We start from the raw sequence: 25,064 nt of genomic DNA, 5'->3' as shown, positions 1-25,064 counted from the left end.
TGCTGAATTAAACAAGCTATCATATGGTTTTTAGAACTTTGTTTTCTTGTAAAGCGTATGAACTGTGCATGTCACCAGATAATGTAAGCCATAAAACATGTTGATTCCCAATACTGTTAAACTGGATAATTAAATAATTCATAGCTCTCCAACACTGACTAATGTCTTAAGCAGGAATATGTGGGGAAAATCATCAAATGAGATTTGCATTGATCCTCTCAGTTTGGTAACTTGATTAACAAGGCCTTTTTGCAGCAGTAGTTTGAATTTTTGTAGTTTATTACTTTTGAAAGGCCTTGGGTTGAATACAGAAACCTCAGCTTTTCATAAGTACTGTACATTAAGTAGGATTTGCAATGGTCTCCCTTTGCAATGGTGTAATGGGATATATCTTTTTCAATGTCCTGTCTTACATACAAGCCGTAAGGAAGAAGACAGCTAACTTATGTCAACTTATGATATATTGTGTGTGCTTGTCGTGGTATATTATCTATAATTGTACATTTAATGGCTCTGCTGTTGGCCTTTTTAGACCTATAATAAGATGAAGTAGTTATTAATGACATTTTAATGTCCGAGGCAGTTCATTAGATGTGAAACCTGTGGAGTTCTTATCGGATGAGGCTTGAATAATGCATCTGCGAGTCGAGTACAAGGTGTATTTTCTATCTTCGATTCAACTGCACACCTCTTGCGTTGTCTGGTCCTTCGTCATGTAAGATCCACAGGTGACATACTGTACATCTTTTCACCGCTAACACCCAGAGCAGGGCTGTTAAGGTTCATTAGGAAGCGCCAGAGGGCTGTAACGCAGCGTGGCTCCTGTTTCAGGGTGTGGTGTGCACGCTGCACGAGGGAGATGACTTCGGTAAGCTGGCTCTGGTAAACGACGCTCCGCGAGCCGCCTCCATTGTGCTGAGGGAGGATAACTGCCACTTTCTCCGGGTGGATAAAGAGGACTTTAACAGGATTCTGAGGGTAAGTCAGCATCCATCCCTTACAGCTTCACTGAACGGTTTCAGGGACTGAGCAGCACGGAGGCGCGCTGTTAGCGCTGCTGCCCTGCAGTGTGGGGGGCCCTGGGTTCAATTGCAGGCTTTGGGTGCTATCTGTGTGGAGTTTGTATGTTCTCCCTGTGTTTGCGTGCCCAGGAAGCCTCCTGGCTTCTGGGAAAACGGCCTCTGGTGTGAGTGTCTGTTTCTGTGTGTGTGTGCCCTGTGATGGACTGGCGTCCTGTCCAGGACTCCTACTCCCCTGGGGCCCTGCTCTGGATAAAGTGGTTAGAAGATGGTTGGATGGATTTTCAGGGACTGTTATGTCCTGCTGCAAGACATCCTTGCTGGGATTTATTAAAGCTCCAGAAAATTCTGCCTCATCTGTAGCAACAATGGAGGCTGGTCCGTTAGTAACGAATGGAGGTATGAATATAAACCTATCGTCCAGGCCTTGAAAACGCTCATCTCTTCCATATTGTTTAAAAAAGTCTGTTGTCAGTGGCACAAATGAGCTTATGTCGAAATAAGCTTATTTGGTTATCAGGTTATTAGAAGTCTCTGATATAAAATACAACATTAATAATTGGTTCAAAGTGCTTGTACCCTGGGAAGTGCAGGTGTGAAATTCTTTGTAGCAGTCTGCGGGCTGAGGTTCAGTTGGTCCTTTATACAAGTTGGTATCAGTCGCCCTCTGCTGGTACAGATGGGATATTGCAACCAAGTTCTGTATCGGCTACCCAATGTGGAAGCACATAAAAACATAAAACAGGAATAATGTTGCAATATGCTTTGAGATTTCATGATTTCAAGGCATTTTAAATGTAAAATGTTCATTATTATTATTGTATTGCACACACTGTAAATGCAGAAAAAGGTGAAAATAATGAAGAGAAAAAATTGTTTCACCGTGGAAGAAAATCAATGGGAGCTCTGAAACATCAAGCAAAGCTTAAATTCAGATTTTTATCCTCTTTTTCTGCTATCATATGGATCATATGACTTTGGATTGACAGCACATGATTAGCACTTGATCCTCTGTGTTAAATTGGAAAAGATTTTAATCTGTGTGAGCACCTTCATCAGGTTGTTATCATGTAATTCTCCACTTCTCTTGTAAATCCCTTGGAATCTGCTTACAGGGAAGGTAGGATTTAAGTCAAATGGCTAATAAAAGCTTATCTCCAGTTTAGTGTCACCACTGAGAGCACTGTGTTGAGCTACAGTGCTCTGTACTGCATATGTATTGATATTCAGGTAAAACCCTGAAATGTGATTTTGCATTCTGTATGAGCATTTTTAAATTCTTGACTTAGTCTTTCATATCTCTAAAATTGTTCATTGAAAATATAGTAGTTATTCAAACGATTATTTCTGATATACCAGTGATATTTAATGTGAGATCCTGTATTTATTTTATAATTTCAAATTGTACAGAAAATATTGTGATGCAAAATGAAGTTAATAATAATAATAATTACTTACACTTATATAGCGCTTTTCTGGACACTCCACTCAAAGTAATGGGGACTCCCCTCCACCACCACCAATGTGCAGCATCCACCTGGATGATGTGACGGCAGCCATAGTGCGCCAGTACTCTCACCACAGCTATCAGTGGGGAGGATGCAGCAGTCTACAGGAAATCATAAACATGGCTGTAAAGGCCAGGAATCCTTTCGTCTCATCTATCCCATTTGGTTGCTAGTAGCTAATTGATCAGAGGATCATGTCTGAAAGAAGTCTGGTATCAGCTTCAATAACATGGCGGGGTATCTTGTACGAAATTCCCACAACACTTTCTGTCCACTGCTTCATGATTCACTGCTGGTATGAAGAAAAACAAAGGGTTTTTTTCAGTTCCTTTGAAGATTTTGATTTCCTGAATCAGGCAAAATGTTCCATTCATAATTTCTCTTTTCAAGACTAAAAACTCTTAAGTTAAATGGCTGAGGTGTATTAGGCACATACTGTAGAGTGCCTTGTAAAAGTATTCAAGCTCTTGCACAGTTTTCACATTTTGTTGCTTTAATGCTAGCGGTCAGGACACACGGAAGTAGCAATTAATATGTTTTATATTTTAACCTTCTCATCACATTCCAGAGAAAAAGAAGGAAACTGATAATGAGTATGAAAGAAAAAAGGAAAAGTAATGTTAATGTAATGTATTCAAGTCCTTCATTTTGTGTATAAACCTAAATTATTTTTTTACAATAATAGTAGTTCACATGATTTCATACACTTACTGTATCTCTGGAAGAAATGGCAGTGAATTTTAACCATGAAGACCAAAGAGCTTTCCAGACAACTCAAGGGTAAAGCTGTATAGCAGCGCAGATCAGTAGAAGGGTGTATCAACAGTTGAGAGACCCTTACTATGTCTTTCAGCATGGTGAAGCACATCATTACGAAGCAGAAGGAACTCAGACACTGCCTAGAGCAAGTAACGTGTGACCACAAAAGCCTTCGCCCAAGACAAAACTGGAACTTTTGGGAACCAAACATAGAGCATCACCTAGTAACACCACCCCTGTTAGGCTAGCAGCATTGTGTTGTAGTTCAGTATCTCATCAGCAGGGACTGGGAAACTTGTCAAGACTGCTGGGAACAGAGACGGAGCAAAGAACTGGCAAATCTTACAAAAAAACATTTCAAAAGAACAATTATCCAAAGAACAAGGCCAAAGCTACACTGTAGTGGTTCAAGAATAAAAACATTTATGTCCTTGAGTGGCATAGTCAGAGTCCTGACTTGAATTCTACTGAGAATCTGTGGAAATACTTGAACACTGCTGTCCATTAGAAATCCCCAAGCAACTTAAGAGAGTTTGAGCCAAGAAGAATTCTGGCAAGCAAAACCAGCAATAATTACACCAAGCTGGTGTGCAGAGTTAATAAAGACGTAAACATCTTTCGTTTTTGCTGGACCTCATCATACCCTTAGAAGTCTTCAGTCTCTGAACATTTAGGTTTTTAAATTGTCGGCATCATTTCATAATTTTGTAAAATGGGACATTATAGGAAGGGTCTGAATTCTAGAATGCAAGGCACTTTTCATGATGTCATTTACGTTTTGAATCATGAGAAGATACATTTTTGATCCTGTCATGTCCTCTCTGACATGTGACATGCTTTGATATGCACTGGGATGAAATGTGCTATATAATCACAAGGCATTATTAATGCCATTACATTTTTAATGCTAAGGAAATTGTATCCAATACTAGCTTTGTAATGTTTTTATTTTGACAGTATGCCACAATAGTTGATTCCTCTGTGTATATAAAGCTCATTTTGATAATGACACACAAGGTTTCAGTCCAGATTGAATTGAGCTCGCTTTCTGTCATCGCCTGCTCACCGCGGATGACAGAGTTTGCTTTCAGGTGTGAGGATAATAAGGGTTGTATGAGCACTGGATTGAAAACCTGAATTACATGATTTATTTTAATTTTGGCAGGATGTTGAAGCCAACACAGTCCGACTGAAAGAACATGAGCAAGATGTCTTGGTTTTGGAGAAAATTTCCACTGGCAGCCGAGTTCTAAATCATGGGAACGCATCATCACAGTACAAGTAAGATGACCCTGACCCCTGTTCCCACAATTCACAAACAGCAGCCTTTGCAAGTGATCAAATTCCTGTTGTAATGTACATATTTCCCAAAACTTAAAACTTCCCAAACTTCAGGTTCTCCAAGCCATAGGCCAAAAATAGAAATGAGATGTACATTTGTTTCTGAAAGTTAGAAGCATTCAGAACCTAAGCTTTCCCTGCTTGTTTGGAAAGGCAGGACTTGGTGTTTGGACTGCTACAGTAATTGAAAGGTGCCAGCATTAGCTTTAGGGTACCGTTATCAGGAAACGCGGAGGGCCTCAAGCAGTTGTCAAGGCTTAATTGTAACTCTTTTCATTTACCTCACCGGCTTAGTATTAAAAGGTCACGTTAATGGTGATGATCATGAGTTTCTTGTGCAGAGGGCAAACTGGAGTTCATCAGTCCTCTGTAGGTCAGAACCAGTCTGTGAGACATGGCTGACAGGGACACTACTTAATCAACTGTAATGGTTAAAACATGAGTGTCTCCTGGGTGTCAGCTGCACTTCTCCACAGTGAAGTGCCTGCTGTTCACAGTGGGTCATTTCTCTTGCTTTCCCTGCTGTGTTCTTGTATTCTGATGCTTTTAGCCTGTCTGGATTCTACTCTGTTTCAGTATTTAGCTCTGTACAGAGTCAGTTATGATAGAACAATGAAAATGGCTTATGGTACGATCACACAATTCAAACTGTAAAGTAAGGCATTCTCTTCAGAAGTGATCATTTTTCTTCCTTCTTTTTTTTTCCAGGTGGCTTTTGTCTGTCGGTTTTTAATGTAAAGTGTTTTAGTGTAAGGAAGACGGAATGATTCCTGTGAACTGCCTTTAAAAAATGCAGTTAGATTACCTTAGAAAACACTTACAGCATGATAATTAAAATTAAACAAATGCATTGAAGCTGATTTTGTGTTGTTCAATATTATATAGAAGCCCAGTAACTTTATAAAACATGCTAGCTGCGAAAGCTTTGGAACAATTCTGTGACAGGTACACTGTCGTAAAAATTCAGTGAAAATTTAAATCTCCCTCTGTTCCTGTGCCACATGTAAATGCTCAGTTAACACTTTAATTTTGAAGACTTGTTGAATAATACTGTATGTGAAACGATCATTTTCAAAATATTGAATTCATGCGATGAGGTGATTTTGCCTCTTAACGTCCTTAAGTGACTGCAGCTTAAAATCATAATATAAGTTGTACTGTTATTTATCCTTGATTCAAAATTAAAATTAAAAGTCATTAAGCAACATTTTCTCCCAAGTCATTTTAATATGCCAGTTATAAGTCTTATGAAGGGAGAAGAAATTTTTGGCCAGTGCTGTTTAAGTTTATAAGATGGTTTTCGTGTCATGTGTTTATAGTTTTCTTTGTACCTCCTCTTCCTAGGTACATGGTGATGTCTGGAACACCAGAGAAGATTCTAGAGCACTTCCTAGAAACCATGCGCTTGGATTCAAATTTCACTGAATCGGGTACAATTGACAGATTTCATTTATTTCCCCAGATACTACAGAAATTAAAATTTTAAGAGCCTTCTTTTTAGGGCATCATATTTGGAGCAGGTCTGATGAATTACAAGATTTTGGGTGAATACTTGTTCTGCAAGGAATGTAGAGTTGGCATTTTCAATTAACCTGTACAGTGGCACAAGCCTTTGTTCTTATACTGTCTATTACATCTGATACTGTACACCTCTGAAAACCAGTGCTATCTTTTGGGACTTCTTCTCCTTTTGTGAACCTATTCACTGTTGCCTACGTAATCTATTTTTTCTAGGGGGTCATACATCATACATTCAGTCAGTTCTTTTTCAAAATCCAGAAGAGGTGGTAGACATTAATTTCCCTTTTACTCAAATTTTATAATGTTCTTTTTAAGTGGAAGTTCAGTCCAGGCGTATTTAGCAGATCAGTGAGGGATACTGCGCATTCATTATACTGTATAGGATCTTAGCAAGTTTCCAGGGATTTGATTTAGTTTCATCCCAGCTTCAACAAGAACAGCCAACGAATTGAATTGGGTAATGGTGAGTCAGTGTACGCTATTAATTGTGGATTCTTTGTTTCTGCAGACCCTGCTCTTGATGACTTTGTTCTGATGCACTGTGTGTTCATACCCAACACCCAGCTGTGTCCCATACTCATGGCTCAATATCCTTTCACAGTTACTGCCACTGTCCTGGAGAGCTGCATGAAAGAGCTCCAGCTGCTATCCTTCACACGTCACTCCAGTTGAATTAATACTTTGTCTTGCTCTAACCATTCAGCCGTTTTCTCCAGCCCCAGAATATTCATTTTCCAGACGAGCGTTTTAATTGCCTTTCTGTATCATTTAGATGAGTGGGAAACACATGAATTAAGTGTCTGTGCATTGTGTCACTTTGGGATCACTGCAGTGTAACGTCCCAGAATACGGCGGTTTAGGACATGCAGTTAGAGGCATCAGGGATGAATGGGGTGTCTGTCATCTCTGACCTACCACAGTTATATCTGTGAAAGTCCAGCTCTAGAAAGCCCAGCTGATCATTCTGTGGTTACTGATACTTATCTGGCAAACAGGTATGAAATGAATCCCATAATGTTTGTTTTTGTTTTTTTAAAACTGACTTTTAATAGTAGATTTGTGCAAGAAAAGGGTCAGGCTTAGTTACCACAAAATAACCATTTTTAAAACAAATATTTAAATCTGTTTTAATGATCTCATGATATGAGAGGGTTTTTTTTTTGCTATAAAACATCAATTTATGTATAGCTCCTTATGTATAGTAGATATTAATGATAGCCCATATAATTCTATTTGGTGATTTGACACTGAGTACTGTATGTAAAGAAAGAAAAGAAAGTTTTAAACTATTGACGTTCTGGATAAATCCATACAGGTGTCAGTGAACAATCCCCAGAGTTTTCTGATGGAAACTCTTGTCAGTCTTTTAAGATCCGCAGTGTGACGATGCGTAGTTTAGGACCCCGTACAGACGGTATGATCAGGAAGTGACTGGAAAAGGGCTACGGGAAAAACACGGTCAGGAATAGAAGGGATGGCGAACAGGGGGCAGTGCCGACAGTGATCAGGTGCAAGGGGGGAGTGCAGGCAAACAAGACTGGGGAACAGTCCAATGTAGGAAATCTGGGGCGCAGTCCAAAATCCAAAAACCGGGGAATCCATCCAAGACAGAACGATTAAAAACAGGAACAGGGACATGGAACAAGGAGATTAAAAATGGAGTGACGAGGCCAGGCGCTCCGAGCTCCAGACTCAGCTGGGTCAGGACGCCGATGGGGAGCCTGTGCCTTCAAGCCGCGGACGTAGGGCAACTTGATGCTAGGCGGGCCTCCGGGTGTCCGTCTTCCAATGCAGAGACCCGAGCTTCCAGAGCACCGGGTTTAAATAAAGAACGGAACAAGGGGGCAGGTGAACGTGATAATGAACTTAACACAAAAGGGACGATCGTGACATGCAGTTCTGACAGATTTATCTTCTGAAAATAAATTGGTCAAGAAGACCAAATTCTTCCCTCTTCAGCCCTTTGGCTCCGAATTGTTTTTCCTTAGCTGCGCTGCACTTACCATGCCCAGGCCTCCCAGGGCTCGGAGCAGGAGAAGCTGGATTACACTTTCAATAACAAGAGGCGAGTGATCCGGCTGGTCCTGCAGTGGGCGTCTGTGTACGGAGACCACCTCCAGGAGGAGGAGGCAGCTCTGGCTTTCCTAGAGGTCAGTCCTGAACACAGCAGCCTCCTGTTCAACAGCTGAACAGTGACATAGAACCAGGGGACACAAGCGGGAACTCCATTGGAATGCATTTAAACCTGAGAACAGGAAGCATTGCTTTACCCAAAGGGTTGTGGGCGTCTGGAACGAGATCCCCAGCCATGGTGTTGAAGTTGATACCCTGGATTCTGGAAAGAAATGGCTTTATGAGATCTTGGGATCAATTAGCTTCCGACTGCCCACGAGCCTCTTGTTTGTAACCTTTCGTATGTTTAAAATACCTCCACTTATTCTTATCCATGTGCTATTGCAAATTCATTGATTGGGTTATTAGACTGGGTTTAAATAATTGGGTTCTTATTTTGTATCAGTTGTCCTTAAAACTCCAGACTCTCCATCTGAAGCTCATAGCTCTAAATGGCCAAAGTTGTGGCTCTTTAATGTGTAGAGCCTGGAAATGCAAATATGTGCATGCCATGTCCCTCCATAACTAGTCAGAACAAGTCATTGAAGGCCCTAAATTGTTGGCTTTGATTGTCTTACTATTTTCTAATTTTAAGCATATGGATTTTAATAAATGCAAATGCATGTCTTTTTGTCAGTACCTTCAAGCCTGTGTTTTAGTTGCAAGGCTTGTTTAAAAAAATGATATAAACAAATTAACATAAAGCATGCTTATTCATTTTACCTCTGCATGCAGTGCATTTAAAAAACACTTTGAAATGTGAAATGTGATTCTGCTCATTCTTTTAAAATTATTTACTGCTTTGTATTGCAGTTGTTTAGCAAAGCAGGTTTGAGTCACATCTTATAGCTGATGGCTGTGCTCTGCTTTGTAGGAATTCTATGTGTCCGTGTCGGATGATTCCAGAGTGATCCCAGCTCTAAAGGAACATCTTCCTGAACTGGAAAAGATTGTCAAACAGAAGTAGGTTGAAACACTTCAAAATGTGTGTACTTCATATGTGCACTACAGTTGTTTTTCAAACTGTCACTGTAGTTTCTTGATAAACTACAATTATAAAAATAATATAAATATTTTTAAATAAGTATCATTATTCTAAGAATATTGATGATATACTGAACATATATCCTGAACATCTAAACCCTCACCTGCTAAATAAATACTTTGAAATAACGATTGACTTCTTCTGGAGATCAAGTTCAAGCAATGTCATTTCTCAAAATGTTAATTTTATTTTAATACATTTCAATGAGCCACATTGACAAAGGAGAGTACACTACAAACAGGAACAAATGCAGGAGATAAGTTTTTCTTCAGTTTAACTGATATTCTGATAAATTCTGTTAAATATATTATTTATTGTATTAGAGTATGGAACTATAATATATACTTTAAAATATTGTACAATGAATTTAGGAGGTGACAGTCTGCATAATTACATTTCAAATAATATTATGTTTTATGGTATTTTTTATTTTAGTACTGAAGAAGCAAAATCCTCACAGAAAAAGGTACTGTATGTATTTCATGCAAATCTGGATCTGCGTCTGTATACGATATTTGATTTTTACAGTTAAGCCACTTGTTGATACTGTATCAGAAAATAATTCTAAGCAGTGATGTACTTTAACTTTCATTGCCTAAGTGTTACCCTGAATTAAACATATAGAAAAATCAAATATTTATGAATATAACGTTATAGAATAAGAATAAGATATGGAGGTATGTGAAGTGAGTGAGGAAGATGTGCTCGACAGAGACAAGTGGAGAACAGCAACCAAAGCAGCTGACCCCAGGACAGTCTGGGACTAAGGCTGTGAAAAAGAAAAAGAAGAAGAAGAAGAAGATAACATTATAGAATAAAATATAGAACATAAAATAAATGTTAGCACACCCTTTGAAAACAACAAAAAAGAATGGTTTTCTGAGTTAGAAAAACACAAAATTAGATTAGAAAACTGGGAATAGCTGAACAACAAATTTTTGTTACACAATACAGTGTCTGAAATAGAAACATTTCTCCGCGTTCCTCTGCCCAACAAGTAAATCATGGAGGTACTGTAGTTACAGAAAGCCAGCAAGTGTGTTGTAAACTGAGAGGGCGGGAGGTGGTACTCTTCTAAGGGCTGTCCTGTTGTGCGTGTGTCTGGCTGTGAAGTCAGCTGTGTGTGTCAGTGCGTTACTGCGAGCATGCCACTAAGCAGATATGCAAAAATGCCATACAGCAACCACTACTCTTGTCACGACTATAGTCCCCCCTCCTTAAGGGTGCTCCAGCCCTTTCACTAAAGACTTCATTCTCTGCACCTGTTTCCCATTCCCTGCCCACCTTAAAAGCCAGGCGCTGACGCTCTTCCGGGCTCTGCATCTGATTTCCATATCGTGCGAGTCCGGGACCTGGAAGCGCCTGGTCCCGTTAAGGTTTTAACCCCTGTTCCTGTTCCTGTTCCTGTTCCTGTTCCTGTTCCTGTTCCTTGTTCCCTGTCCGCCGGTTCCGACCCGGCCTTCGTGGTTTTAACGTCGTGTTTTGATGGATCTCCTGGTTTTGGACTTACTCGTGTGTTTTGGATACTCTATGGATTACTCTCTGGGATTGTTCGCCTCGGCCACGCCTCCCCCGTGCACCAGCGCACCTTGGACACTCCCCCCTGTCTTCAGCCCCGTTTTCCTGCATGACGTTTCCCCTGTGTTTCCCCACTCCGTCGGACTGTGTTGTCCGCATAGGGTCCGGAAAGAACTGTTCGTTACAACTCTGAGACGTACAGCAGGATCTGAGGGAGATTAAAACTAGTTTGTTTTTGTATGTTGTCCATGCCTCGTTGTTTGGTAAGGAACCAATTCCTTTTCCGTTTCAGCACAAGGTTCTTCTGCGCCAGTTCAGTATAGGAGACGAAAGGCTTCAGAAGAGACAGCCGATTAAGAGCAATGATGAAAGTAAGCTTATCTAGGAAAATACATGTTTACAAACTTCCCTTCAAGTGTTTCTTTCTCCTGCCTAATTTGGAAAAAGGTACTCGTGTTACCCCTGCAAAAAGAATCTTATGAATGGGTTTATTTTTGTTTGTATCTCAGTCCTTGACAAACGCAACCACTTCCACCCCTGCACCTTCTGAAGTCTAACATGAAGATCAATCGAATCACTGTTGGGTGATTGGATTGGAACCCATGTTGTCAAAGAAACTTGAAAACTTGATCAATCCTTACCTTTATCCTAAACCTTAACTCAACTTTAACAAATACCAAAGTGTCATCTTAATCCTAATCCTAGTGTTCATTATAACCTCATGCATAACCTTAATCATAATATCCCTAATCACGTTTACCTTAGCCTGAACCTAGTTTTAACCATAATCCAGTCTTGACTTTACAGATTACTTCTGAATTTAATGATAACCTCTCTTTTATTAATTGTAAAATCTGAACCTAATGATAAAACCTTCACTTTAAAATTGTAATCATAATCCTGTATCAAACCCTAATAATCAAATCCTAATAATAACTATAGTAACTTTAAATACCCAACCCTAATCTTAACACTAATCCTAAATACTATATTTCCCAAGGGCTACCCACATCTGTAATTGGAGCCCCTAATCCTAACACTCTCTCTAACCTCAACTCGCATGTTACAGTTAACTTCAATTTAAATGCTCATTTATACAGGAGACCATAGCACTGGAGCAATCTGATTGGCTACCAGGTATTTAAACAACCAAGTTTCCATCTGTAAATCCAGAGCCCTAATCATCTACTTCCATTAAGCCTTCACCCTCCTCTCTGAACTTTTAACACTGATTTTTTCCATAGCCCTCCCTGTAACCCTAGTCTTACTCCTAATGCAACTGTAACTGTTGTAATGTGTACTGTATGTTTTTACCTTACGTGCGAGAAGATTGATCTGTATCCTCTGTTTGCAGTCCTGTTTAAAGTGTACTGCATTGATCACACCTACACCACTATCCGGGTGTCTGTGGCGGCGTCAGTGAAGGAGGTGATCAGTGCAGTGGCGGACAAGCTGGGCTCAGGCGAGGAGCTCATCCTAGTCCACGTCAACTCTGCAGGAGGTGAGCATGGCAAATCAACTCATATTTTCTTTACAGCAATGAAGAGCAATGAAGGTGTCCTCTGGGTGCTGTGGTTTACTCCAGCAGTCTCAAGACATCCTGGTAGGTTAATTGGCTTCTGGGAAAACTGGCCCTGATGTGAGTGTGTGTTTGTGTCTGTGTACCGTGTGATGCACTTGCGTCCCATCCAGGGTGTACCCTGACTTGCTCCCGTTGCTTGCCAGGATAGATTCTGGCACCCCAGCAACCCTGTATTGGATAAAGCGGTTAGAAAATGGACAAATGAATCAAATAAAGAGTTATAGTACCTTCAATAAACATGGTCAATTAAGTAGAAATAGGTTTACTTCTGAACTGTTTCATTCATGTTAACGACACACTGCAGTGGGTGTCTCGCTATTAGGTGGTGGAACTTTAGGTGTGGTGTGACGCGCAAATGAAGATTGTCACTTAGCGTGTCTTTCATTACTGTTTTCACATTTCTTTCATTTCACTGGGCATAACAACAACCAAGAAGTAAGTGTACTGAAAGGGTCATGGAGGGTTTTAGTCACAGTTTGGCTTAACCGTTTGGCTGAGGGCCAGCCCCCTGGCCAGAGGACGAGGAGGCTGGGGACCCCCATGCAGAGTGAGGAGTGACCAAGGGGCAGCCGCAAAGGTGGAGGTGGGAGGCAGAAAAACGTACATGCGGGAAAGTAGGGGATCATGTACAGTTTTTATAGTGTTTTAGGAGATGAAATGACATCAGGAGTGATTGCGAATTACTAACAACTGAGTCTGATTGAATTTGACCATTGTCATCCCTCCCGAATGTTCGTTATAAACTCCATTTGTAACTATAACAATCATAACTAGCACGAGACTGATCTCTCCAGATAGCAGGGGCCTCTCGACCCAGGAGCCCAGGTGTGATGATCAAGGAGTCTGTGTTTCAGGTGCCATCTTTTTGAGGAGACATTGCACTAACGTTCTGATTACTTGACCATTAAAAATCACACTTTTAAAACATGGATGTTAACCCAGGTTTCCTGATTAAATTGCACTGGGTTTGCATAATCTGGCGTTCCTCAAGTGTCCCTTTAACCTGTCCATTTCAGTGGATTCCCACTTCTCAACCTTACTTGTTGTGGGTGGAGCTCCTGGTGCAAAATGCTGCCTCATGTCACCCAGGTGGAAACAGCAGTTCAGTGGTAGAAGATGACGCTTGTCTGCACAGTGCTGTGTCTTTCACTCTATTCGCATGCAAACTTTGTCACCCAGGACACTGATGTCCTCATGCTTGCTTTTTGCTGTGACGATACAAGATGTGAAACTCAATAACTAAACCTTCCTGCTGAAAAAAAAGTATCATTTCATTAATAACAAAAATAAATTTTGGCACACAGTCCTCAATTCCGTCCACATCTGAAAATGACAGTCCTGAAGGGTATAGAAGTTGTCCATAATAAAATTCTAGTGCTAAAAACCTCTGCTATGGCAAATTTGTCTGAATCGCCTACAGGAAAGAGCACCATCATGGACAAGGCACGGTAGCACTGCTTTTGTGAAATATGGACTCACTAATTGTGTGAACATGAACTATGATCCTGAGTTCCAGAGTGTTATTTACTGAGAGGGGCTTGGAGATGAGAGATTTAAAATTGTCAAGGATGAAAAGGCATTCAGAACACAGGGAACTCGTGAATAAGCCTCTTCAATACTTTCAAATGGAGCAATAACACTATTGGGACAAGTTTTTAGGAGGCAAAACTCTGGAAATTTAAATTCCCTTAAATACCCTGTAATAATGCTGATTCCCTTTAAGATACCCAGGAGCCCTTCTGTCTTTGAAACTGTTCATAAAATCCCCAAGGCTCATGCTGGTGATTTTGTGCAGTCCTTTTAAAAAGCTTTCATTCCTTTTACCAGCGCTAATGGGCACACTAACATGTCGTTAAAATCTGTTTTAGTTCAAGCACCTAAACATCCACAGAGTTGTTGAGTGTGTATTGAATGTTGTTTAGCTGCATGTATTTTTATAAAAAATATATGAAAATGAAATGCTAATATTTCACATTAGAGGGCGATAATGTTGAAAAAAGGGGCACTATAAATGACTTTGGAACAAGTAATAGGTTTATTCCATAGTGAAAAGAGAAGAAAGGAAACACAACCTTTCAGCTGTGGAGCCTTCTTCAGGTGTTAACCTACAGTATTACTTGTTCCTTTGCAGCCTACGCATGCTGACGCAGCTACCCACCTGAACTACTTAAGTTACTTTTTGTCTAGAAAATCATGGTAAACAAAGTTCATCAACGATTTCATTATCAATTTTAACTTCAGCGAAACTTGTGGAACCTTGTGTATGCAACTGTCCTATACTGGAGACTCTGTGGTAGATAAATCTGTACTGTATTTGCTATGTCCAAATTATTATTATTTGTAATTGTTGTCGTAGCATTAGTTGGTGATCAAATTAGTTGCATTGGTGACCTTATGGTGTGGCTTATTTTCTGTTCTTACAGACAAAGTGGTGCTGAAACCCAACGACATTTCAGTGTTTACAACCCTCAGCATCAATGGACGTCTGTTTGTCTGCCCAAGGGACCAGTTTGATTCACTGGTGTGTATCTCTGTCTTAAAGAAAAGCATCTCCCAGCTCATTCTCACTTATAAATGTGCTTTTGTATCCTCTCCGAGCTGCATTTGATGAGTGTCTCTGACAATACTGGAGAAATGGGTCCTAATTTAAACACATTTAAGGGGTTGTAAAATTATGCTAATGTTTGTTCACAGTAATTTTAATGTTTCACTTCAGGTGCTTAAACTACTCTGCCCAAAGCATTGGCCTCCAGATATTTGCACAAATAATATGGTTTTCATAAGCATGTATCATTAGAAACGTATGTTTTTCAGCTATTGTATATAGATGCAAACATGGTGTAGAAGAGAAGCTTCCTGAAACAGACTGCATTTGGAAGTGATAATGATCTATATGATAATATAATTACCTCACTGGAAAAGAGGCTTTTGGCTGTGACAAAATACCCAGATGTGGTATATCAGGAATCCCCAGCATAAGGCCTACTGATGGTCCTGAGGCTGCCACTTGGACATTTTGCAGTGTTAGACATATTCAGAAATATGTAGAAATATGTAAACCGATGCAGAAAATAAATATGTAACACACCCTGGCATTAAAGATTAAATCTGCTTTTTCCATAACTTTTCAACAGCATCATTAGTGCACAAACAAAATGCTCCACAGCCAGGGTATTCATGACAATTTCTCAAAAAGCTGATGTGAAACTAGCGTTATAGTTTTCAAGGTTTTTTTAAAAACAACTTGTGACAGTAAATGTATGCGTATTATTATCTTTATTAAGACCAAACTGCAGCATGTCCACATGTGCGCACTAACTGCTATAGCCTGCCACAAAGTGGCTTCTGGGAGGCTAGAGTCCAGTGGGCCATCTGTTTGAGACTCCTGCACCAAATCATTACTTCGTTCACAATGCATAGAAAGGAGACATGCAGTAAAACTGTGGTGCTATTGGTGAATGGGAGGTAAAGAAGTCTAATCTGCATTTAGTAAGTTAGTGGCTTACAATATTTTTCTTTACTTTGTGAGTGAATTCTTTTCCTCGACTGTTGTGTTGTTCTTGAATAACGACGTCAGAATATCTGTGAAGGAGCAAGTAAAGGTTTATTCCATGCTGAAAAGGGAAGAAAAGACGCACATCGTCTCGGCTGTGGAGCCTTCTTCGGGTGTGTATTTCGACACCCAAAGAAGGCTCCACAGCTGAAACGATGTGTTTTCTTTTCTTCTCTTTTCAGCATGGAATAAACCTATACATGTTCCTTTGCAGCCTACAGTACGTATGCTGACGCAGCTACTTACTTGAACTATGTCAGAATATCTGTTTTCTTTGGAGGAAAACAAACACATCAATTGAAATCTGTACCTTTCACTGCAGGCTCCATTACCAGAGCAGGAAGGTCCATCTACAGGATCCATTGGAACCTTTGAGCTGATGAGTTCCAAAGACCTGGCTTACCAAATGACAGTATATGACTGGGAGCTGTTCAACTGTGTGCATGAGGTACAATCGAACTGTAGCAAACACAGACTGTGCAAAACCACACAAGATAACTGGCTTTAAAGAAAAACTTACAGAACACAGAATTCCATGGTTATGACAATTTCTCCAATATCAGACCTCACAAAACTAGTGATTATTATACCAGCCCTTTTTCCTCAGAAATTAATTTAAAGCAATGAAGAGAAAACTTCTTTGTCTGTTTCATTTTCTTACACAATCTTGGAATGTATCTTTTAATTTCTTAAAAGCGTTTGTTTACTTTCAAAAGCATCATGCGATACAGTATATCTTACATCTTGTTTTTAATGCATTGAGGTGTGTTCTGTTAATTACATACATAAAAAGGAAGAGGGTAACATGTTGGCGCAGAGGTTAGCCCTGCTGCCTCGAAGTGCTGGGGCCCTGGGCTCGATTCCTGGGGTGCTATCTGTAGGGAGTTTGTATGGTCCCTCCTTGTACACGTGGTTTCCTCCAGGTGATCCAGTTTCCTCCCACAGTCTAAAGACATACTGGTAGGTCAATGAACTTCTGGCAGAACTGGTACTGGTGTGAGTGTGCATGTTTGTGTCTGTGTGTGCCCTGCGATGGACTGGCGTCCCTTCTAGGGTGGATGTCCTGCCTTAAGCCTGTTGCTTGCTGGGTTAGGTTCCAGCCCCGAATTAAATAAAGCCATTAGAAAATGGATGAATGGATAAAATAAAAGATTAATGTCAAGTATTGCCAGCTAAAAAAAATAATATTTAAAACTAATTTAAACAATCCAAGAATAATGTTTAGGGGTGTTGTTGAGATAATCTGGCATTATGAACTACCCTGACTACTCAGCACAGTAAATATTATGGGGGTACTATGACTGAAGTTCTAAAATCGTAGTTAACTGTACTTGAGTTATCTAGCCCCTTTGGCAGTTAGTAGATAATCGATCAGATGATTTCATCTGGCCTGTTTTTGGAAAAAGCCAGGGTATTGGTTTCAACAACATCCTGGATACAGTAAGGAACGAGCTACCCAGCCATGTTGTTGAAGCTGATACCCTAGCTTTTACAAGAAATGGGTAAATGAGTTCCTTAGAGCAATTAGCTACTATCTACTAAACAGGTCAGGTAGCTATTTGGCCCAACTTTTTTGTAACCATTGTTACAGGTTTTCCACACCCATGATACAGTACTTTCTGGAGTGCTAGATTTGCACTTTGAACTTTCACAATTTTAGGAATAGCTGCATATTTACCTCTGGAGCAAAGAGAAAGCAATCTGTTGTCCATCAGTGTTTTACAAGATACACGTTTTTTTTTTTTGCTGTTAACAAGCATGTAATACGCGTATTAAAGTGTAGTTTCGTTATGCCAGTTGCATTTGTTGTTCAACAGCACGAGCTGATATATCACACATTTGGAAGACAACATTTCAAGAAGACTACGGCCAACTTGGACCTATTCCTGAGGAGATTCAATGAGCTTCAGCTGTGGGTAGTCACAGAGATCTGTCTGTGCTCCCAGCTGAGCAAGCGAGTTCAGCTGCTCAAGAAATTCATAAAGATAGCTGCTCAGTAAGTACATACTGTCCGAGCAATTGTCTGGAGGTTTCACATGCACCACTCGTTTATCTTACAGTCTAGGACTTGGTGTTGTGGAAATGGATACTTTGACAAACTATGGACTATACAGAAACAGACAACACAAGTTCTTGAAGCAAAACTTAAACACTGTAAGAAAATTCTGTATGGCAGCTATCAACTTTATGTTTCTCAGTTCTCTTAAAGGATAACTGCAGTCCCAATTTCTCAAACTGGTTATTAAATCTCGGTTAAATCTCGGTAACAAAATAAGTTCATTGACGGCATAGAAGAATTTTACATTTTTCGAATTAAGTACAAAATCGTGAACTTTGTGAATGTACTGTAATTTGCCATGTTGTTTCACACCCCTGGTCTCGCCACGGGTGAATTGTGACGTGACGTGGTTCTTCCTGCTCACTAGTCACTGTAATGACTGATGTAATGTGATGTACGAGCGAATAAGTACAGGTTATGCAGCAGACATTTCAATGCAGAAATGTTCCAATGCGATCTGCATGCAGAGTTAACGAGTAAGTTCTATATTCCAGAGCAATATTTCTATTGAATTAAAGAGACGTGTTCACAAGCCTGCTTGTTTACAGTGTAACAAGGCTGCAACACATCACTGGAAGTTTTGTAGCCTCGTTCTGAATCGCAGAACATGGTACTGCACATACCTGGAAATTTTGTCTGTTTTGTGATGATAATTGGAAGTTTTACAAGTTACTGTGTACATTTTACTTTCATTGTGATTTGAAAAGCACTCATTAATGCTGATTTTTACTAACCCCAAAGTATAAAAATTGTGTTGTATTTCCCCTTTAAACTATTATTTATGGCCTCACATAAATACTTGATTTGGTTCCATTTTCTCACTTATATAAGCTGAAGTAATGTAATTTGCCATAATGACATAGTGTCCATTGCCGTATAAACCAGGAACTGAAAGGTTAATTTTCTCTATTGTTTCAGCTGCAAGGAATATAGAAACTTGAACTCTTTCTTTGCCATCATCATGGGTCTGAGCAACCCAGCAGCCAGCAGACTCAGTCAGACGTGGGAGGTGGGTCTTAAATTGCTACCTGAGCTTAAGATGGACAGACGCTAATCAGTGTGAAAGACTAATATGCCTTTCATTTTCATTTGTCATTTGCAGAAACTTCCGAGCAAATTTAAAAAGTTCTACTCAGAATTCGAAAGTTTAATGGTGAGTTGAAATGTTGCATGCTCCACGACATTCATTTTTCATTATTTCACATGCAAACACAACAGACATTCTTCATGTGTAGCAAGTAGAGTGGACAATCCTGTTTTAAATGTTCGATTTTTTCAGGGTTTGAGTGGCAAAGGACAAAATATGAATATAAGTTGGACTTATTGTAGTACTTTGACCTTATCAGGATTAGACTTCTGTAGTGGTCTCCAACCTTTTTAAACACTTTTAAAATCTAAATTGAACAGAAAATCAGCCGTTAAAACACACTATTTCCTCATAAACCCTGAACTGTGTTCCTATGCATAACACTCACCTTTCAGTGTGACTGACACCTGAAGTGCACATTATCTGAGAGTGCTTTGATGTCTGGGTGTAGTTTGAGATGGCCAATCTCATGCAGTTCATCAGGGGAGCATTTGTAAGGTAAATGCAGTATTTGGGCTTGATTTTTATTTGTGAAAAAGCTACCAGATGTGGAACCAAAGCAGACCTCCGCAATCAGTGCACAAGATGACACAGAATGGTCATTTTCTCTGTTTACAAGTCCCCAAAAGTCTTTGTAAAAAAAGTTTGCATGGTGACAATCTCCATGTCAAGCCTACGGTTTTGTGTCACCAATGTAATTATACTGTCAGGTCTCCAAATGTCATCCTGAAGAAAAGGTTTGGAGATAAAAATGATGACTTGTTCCATCTTCTCTAACTAAATTGTCCTGTTGAATTCCCTTTCCAGTTTGTTCTGGTCACAGAATATTTTTGAATGCAACCCTTTCTGTTTGACATTTTGTAAGATGTACTCTGAGGGAAGTAGTGTCACGTCATTCTTTAACTGTGAAGACCACAGACTCCGTATCAGCTTGAACACTTTCACTGCTTGGTCATGTGTGACAAGTCTCTGTCCTTCCCTATACAGTATTTGCAATTGATCTCATTCATATTTGCAATTATGTCTGGTTAGAAAAGTCTAGCACCCAAGCATCTGACCACTTGTTACACAACTCATTTCTTGAGTTTTACAAGGGGACAATTTCAGGCATTAGATCTTAAAATCTCAAAACACTTTGCCTTGACATAATCACCTCATTTCTCCATGAAGGATTGGGTAGCATCAAACTCCTTGAGTAACAATTTGAATGTCACAAATTGAGTTGACGATCTTGACAACATGTCAGAAGTCAATAATCTTACTTGCAATTACTGGTTTGTTGACAATACAGTGGTAACTGACAAAGGAGGGGAATTCAGGATTAATTCTGCCAACTGAAATAAATTCTGCATTGACACCTAGTATTGCTGATGCACCATCAGTTGTGATTGAAATCAGTTTCTCCATTGGAAAGCTTTTCCTAGTCGCATGCATTTTAAATTTGTTGTACATAGCCTGGCCTTTTGTTAATGTTTTAGGCATTTTAACTATTTTTGATTCTTTGAAGGCCTCGTTGGGTTGTTTTGTCACACTGCGGTGAGAAACATTCGCAGTCTGCTAAGTCTTGGTAGATTTTGACAAGACACGTCCTCGGACAACCTTTCTACCCTTCTGGCAACTGTTGAAGAGCCAAGCAGCATGCTCTCTATAGTTGTCATGATTTCACCTTTGTTTTTTAAGTCTCTGACCTAAAAAGCCATCGCCTGTGTAATAACGTCTCCATCGGTGAATGGTTTCCTGTGTTTCACCAGTCCATGGCTACTGCAAAACGACACCTCTGTGTTGGGCTTGCCTTTTGACAGACGTTTAGAAAAGTGACTTTAAAATGTCCTTTAACTGCTCAACATTACTTGTCCAAATCTGTTCAAAGGAAAGTTTTTGCATGGAGTCAAGATGCAGTTCAAAATAGCTTATTTTACTCAAGACTACGCTCTGGTGGCAAATGCTTCTGTCTTTGAAACTGGTGAAAAGAAATTAGCTTTCCCAGCTTGGGAATAAATGTATGTTTTTACCCTCTTTTTTGATGGTCCTGGCTCCTCTTTCATTATCTTTGCTTTACAAAATGAATCCTTAAAAAATGGGAAAAAAATCAAAACCAAAATCCTAGCTAATTCCACGTGTGTGGTCATATTTTGACGACAACAGTGACCCATATAGTGACTCCGTCACAGATGGGTAGTCAGTTAGTTTAAAATATAGCAATTTGTCATCTAAAGAAATTGTCATTTCAGACAGTTTTTTTTAAATGTTTGAAAGAAATTATTTTAAAAATGTACAATTTATCCACAATCCAGTCTCCACAGTAGCTTCTTTCATGATACAGGCTGTCGGTAGGATCTTGCTTGGGGTCTTGTCTGTGCTAGTTTATGATGCTATCGCCATGTTAACTGTCTTCCCAGGATCCATCCAGAAACCATAGAGCGTATAGGCTGACTGTGGCCAAGCTAGACCCTCCTATCATTCCCTTCATGCCTTTACTCATGAAAGGTAAGATACTAGTGTCAAAGGTCACTCGCACTATAATACGACCATGCCTTGCCACACATTCATGGAATCTTATAACTTTTTTTTGAAGTAAAGAATATATAAAAGGTGTTTTGGAATGACTCATAGCATATACAGAGACATACGTGCTTCAGAGGGATAGCAAAAATGTTCTGAGTAGTTGGCAAAAGAATGAAATTAATACTTCATGTCCGTAAAACTTGTGGCTTGTTAATTTCATGCACCCACTTAATTTGGTCATGTATTTTGCAGTTCTTAAAAACATCTGCATCTTTTTACCCAAGTATCAAATTTAAATATCACAACGTTTTCTATACTGTATATAAACCATCAGAGTACCTTATGGTCCATCTAATAGATTTTTTGGCTTAGTTCCTAACAGATCTTTCTTTTTTTGCTTTAGACATGACGTTTACACATGAAGGCAACAAGACTTTTATAGACAGCCTTGTCAATTTTGAAAAAATGGTAAGTCTTGTATGTTGCCACTAAGCATATTCAAAAGTATTCACCCCATCCATTTTAGGTAGGTCCCTTTTCAGGCCATAAAGGCCTATGGGGGGAATGGGGGGCAAGGGCCAGCATTTTTCTTGACCATCCGACACTGGAGGTGGAGGTGATGTGGTCGGCATCATGCTCCGGCCGGCTATTAACCACAGAAGGATAAACCCCGGTGCTCATTTGGAAAGCAGGCTGAGTGGACCTCGGAGCCATCTGGAAGGAATTAGAGCAAGCTACATTGCTTGCCCCTACCTGGGATTGAACCCAGGACTTTCCGGTCAGGAGCTAGACACCCTTGCCATCTGAGCTACCACACTCCCCCTCCTCTCCCCATCTATTGTAGTTCTATTTTACTGAATTACAAATAATGTGCACACATTTCTCAAGTGGCTGTTTTAAATCAAAACATGAATGATCAAACTGAACACTTTTATGGGTGAAAGATTTGAAGTGGTAGCAAAAACTAAGACAAAAAATGAAGAACTGTATTGTGGTAATTGCATAAGTATTCACCCCTTTGAGTGAATATGTACTGGCAGTACCTTTAGTATTGTCATTGTACTCGGGTACATATGACAATAAATGTGAACTTGAACAAGTTTTTTGAACAAGCCCCAGAGTCTGCTGGGATGAGTTTCTGCCAACTTTGCACACCAGAATGGTTCGATTTCTACCCATTGGTCTTTGCAAACTTGTTGAAGCTCTGTTAAGTTGTTAGGAGATTGAAGATAGACAGCAGACGAACAACAGGTATGGTGCCTTAAACTGTAATTGGAGGTAATGAGAGCCTTTTAAGAATTCACTGCTGGGTTTTGTTTTGCAGCGCATGATTGCCAACACAGTGAGGATAGTGAGATACTGTCGGAGTCAGCCTTTCAGTAAGTCGCAGACAAAAACCTAAAAGCTCTCTTGAGCCTAGGGTTTCTGTTCTTAGTTATGCACGTTCTTTTATTGTCTATTGTTTTGTCAGATCTTATGGAATCCATTGCTTGCCTTACTGTATAAGTATAGTGTAAAATTATTTGTCAAAAAATAGAGTAGTAGAAGAGGAGTGTGTTGCCATCTGTACATGTCCACTGGAATTCTTATTCATGCTGACCTCTCAGGACATACACAGTACAACACCACACAATGTAGACAGTACATTACAAACATAATAAATAACAGGTGATGGTTGCACGTGGATGTGTTACACAAAAAAAGGGACTTAATACAAAAATGAACAACATAAACGAGCGAACTACACGCCAGACGTCACCATGGAACGGGCCCATCTTGAATCATGAGACATATTGTAACTGCACGTCAGGGCAGGTGGGCAACTTATTCTAACTGCACTTTTTCTGACAACATTATTTATTGCGGGCAAGCCTGAATGGACTATCCAAGAGTAATCGTTTAGTGCCTTAGGGTATTATCCATAGGTTAGTACAGTCTGTTAGCACATCTCTATTTGCAGCTTGTCTGGGGGTTAAATTACTTCAAAGATCTATTATTAGATTTATATTTTGCTGTATGAAGCCTTTCAGGAAAGTCACTGAATGGTGTTATCAGACATAGCAGGGACGGGTTTCATTTGTCATCCTCAATTACAGCAGAGCATTTCCTGGACGCCACGGTGAGGGAGTGCGTGGGACTGGTGATTCAGAAATGTCACAACTTATTTACGGCTTTGCCACACAAAAGGGCTCGTGGGCTCTCTTTACAGTTCCCTTTGATTTAAGTGTCCATTTTTGCGTTTCCACTCTCCCCAGATCCAGATGCTTCCCTAGCTAATAAGAACCACCAGGAAGTGCGGAGCTATGTCCGGCAGCTGAATGTGGTTGATAACCAGAGGACGCTGTCCCAGCTGTCTCACAGACTGGAACCCCGGAGGAACTAGTGGCGTGGCCACTCCAGGGGCTTGAGGAGAGTGCTCGTGTCTCTGCTGTACTTCCCAAAGGAATCTGTTCTTCTTGTATGATATCATTAACATCACAGAGACCTTCCCAGAGGCTCGTCCTGGGCTATCCCATGATCCCGTTCCTCAGTGTCGAAGCACTTTTTCTATTCGTCTGCTCCTTTCTTAGTGTGTTTTCAGATAATATATTTGCTTTGGGTATCCCCATGTTTTCAGTATGTGAGCTACTTCCTTTTAGGATTAAGAAACAAAACAGAAAATGTTTTCTGCCGCCTGAGCCTCTGCATCCCTAAGCTGCAAACATTTCAGAAGCAAAAGTGAAACCAAGTACGTACATTTCAGAGACAAACGTCCAAAGGTCCTGGGACTTCATGAACAGAAATACTTACAATGATTTCTTACAATCATTTGCCCTTAAATTTTAATTTAGATTAATAATGACCTGCTGTACTATCACTGGCATTTTGTCCAAATCCAAATTAATCTTGATCTGTATTTGTATCATTTTGTCTGTATAGCTTGAGTTTGCTTTCTACTGACTTATCACAGAACAAAGGCTTTTATTTTTTTAAATTTGAAACGCCTTCTAAGAAATCATTTTCTGCCTTCAGAACCATTGAAGTTGCTTTGTAAATATGGAGGTTATTTATAGATCTTTTAGTTTGGTGTGAACATCATATTTTACATATGGTGATAAATATATTAATTTTATTATGTGGACTTTAGCATGCAATTAATTACACTAGAAGAAAAAAGAACAGATTGCACCCCCTCTGTAGAGAATGTGTGACGTATGTGATGTCTTATACTGTAGCTTTGTACTGTATATGTATTCTGTAAATAAAATATACCTATTAAATGTATTTGCTCAAAAAATGTTTCCCTGCTTCTCATCCGATCGTGCAACATGCAGTACTTTTACATAAGCCCATTTTGTTACAGAAAAACATCATATCTCACAATATCATTTTTGCAATGTAATTTTGCCCTGCAATGAATTAGTCCCCACAAAGTCGTTTGACATAAAAGCTGGGAATACAATTTAAACAGGGCA

The 25,064-nt window shown here is 39.8% G+C and overlaps 1 protein-coding gene across 7 annotated transcripts in view; it reads left to right on the top strand.

The window, feature by feature from the left end:
* Positions 1 to 24,768, top strand: part of rapgef4a (Rap guanine nucleotide exchange factor 4a) — a 71,028-nt gene extending 46,260 nt beyond the window's left edge. For all 7 annotated transcript variants that reach the window (XM_088605282.1, XM_088605281.1, XM_088605287.1 and 4 more), the window contains 18 exons: positions 832 to 978; positions 4,452 to 4,567; positions 5,972 to 6,057; positions 6,657 to 6,735; positions 8,148 to 8,298; positions 9,135 to 9,223; positions 9,741 to 9,771; positions 11,116 to 11,194; positions 12,178 to 12,324; positions 14,829 to 14,926; positions 16,281 to 16,406; positions 17,776 to 17,954; positions 18,936 to 19,026; positions 19,120 to 19,170; positions 21,504 to 21,591; positions 22,013 to 22,077; positions 22,934 to 22,988; positions 23,865 to 24,768. In XM_088605282.1, the coding sequence (XP_088461408.1) occupies positions 832 to 978; positions 4,452 to 4,567; positions 5,972 to 6,057; positions 6,657 to 6,735; positions 8,148 to 8,298; positions 9,135 to 9,223; positions 9,741 to 9,771; positions 11,116 to 11,194; positions 12,178 to 12,324; positions 14,829 to 14,926; positions 16,281 to 16,406; positions 17,776 to 17,954; positions 18,936 to 19,026; positions 19,120 to 19,170; positions 21,504 to 21,591; positions 22,013 to 22,077; positions 22,934 to 22,988; positions 23,865 to 23,992 (1,806 nt within the window). In that variant the 3' untranslated portion in view covers positions 23,993 to 24,768. The remainder of the gene's footprint in view (positions 1 to 831; positions 979 to 4,451; positions 4,568 to 5,971; positions 6,058 to 6,656; positions 6,736 to 8,147; positions 8,299 to 9,134; positions 9,224 to 9,740; positions 9,772 to 11,115; positions 11,195 to 12,177; positions 12,325 to 14,828; positions 14,927 to 16,280; positions 16,407 to 17,775; positions 17,955 to 18,935; positions 19,027 to 19,119; positions 19,171 to 21,503; positions 21,592 to 22,012; positions 22,078 to 22,933; positions 22,989 to 23,864) is intronic.
* Positions 24,769 to 25,064: the final 296 nt, after the last annotated feature.

The sequence above is a fragment of the Lepisosteus platostomus genome, chromosome 14 (assembly GCF_059453375.1).
Source record: "Lepisosteus platostomus isolate fLepPlt1 chromosome 14, fLepPlt1.hap1, whole genome shotgun sequence".
NCBI classification, from domain to species: Eukaryota; Metazoa; Chordata; class Actinopteri; order Semionotiformes; family Lepisosteidae; genus Lepisosteus; species Lepisosteus platostomus.
This window is presented reverse-complemented; position numbering and strand designations above follow the sequence as displayed.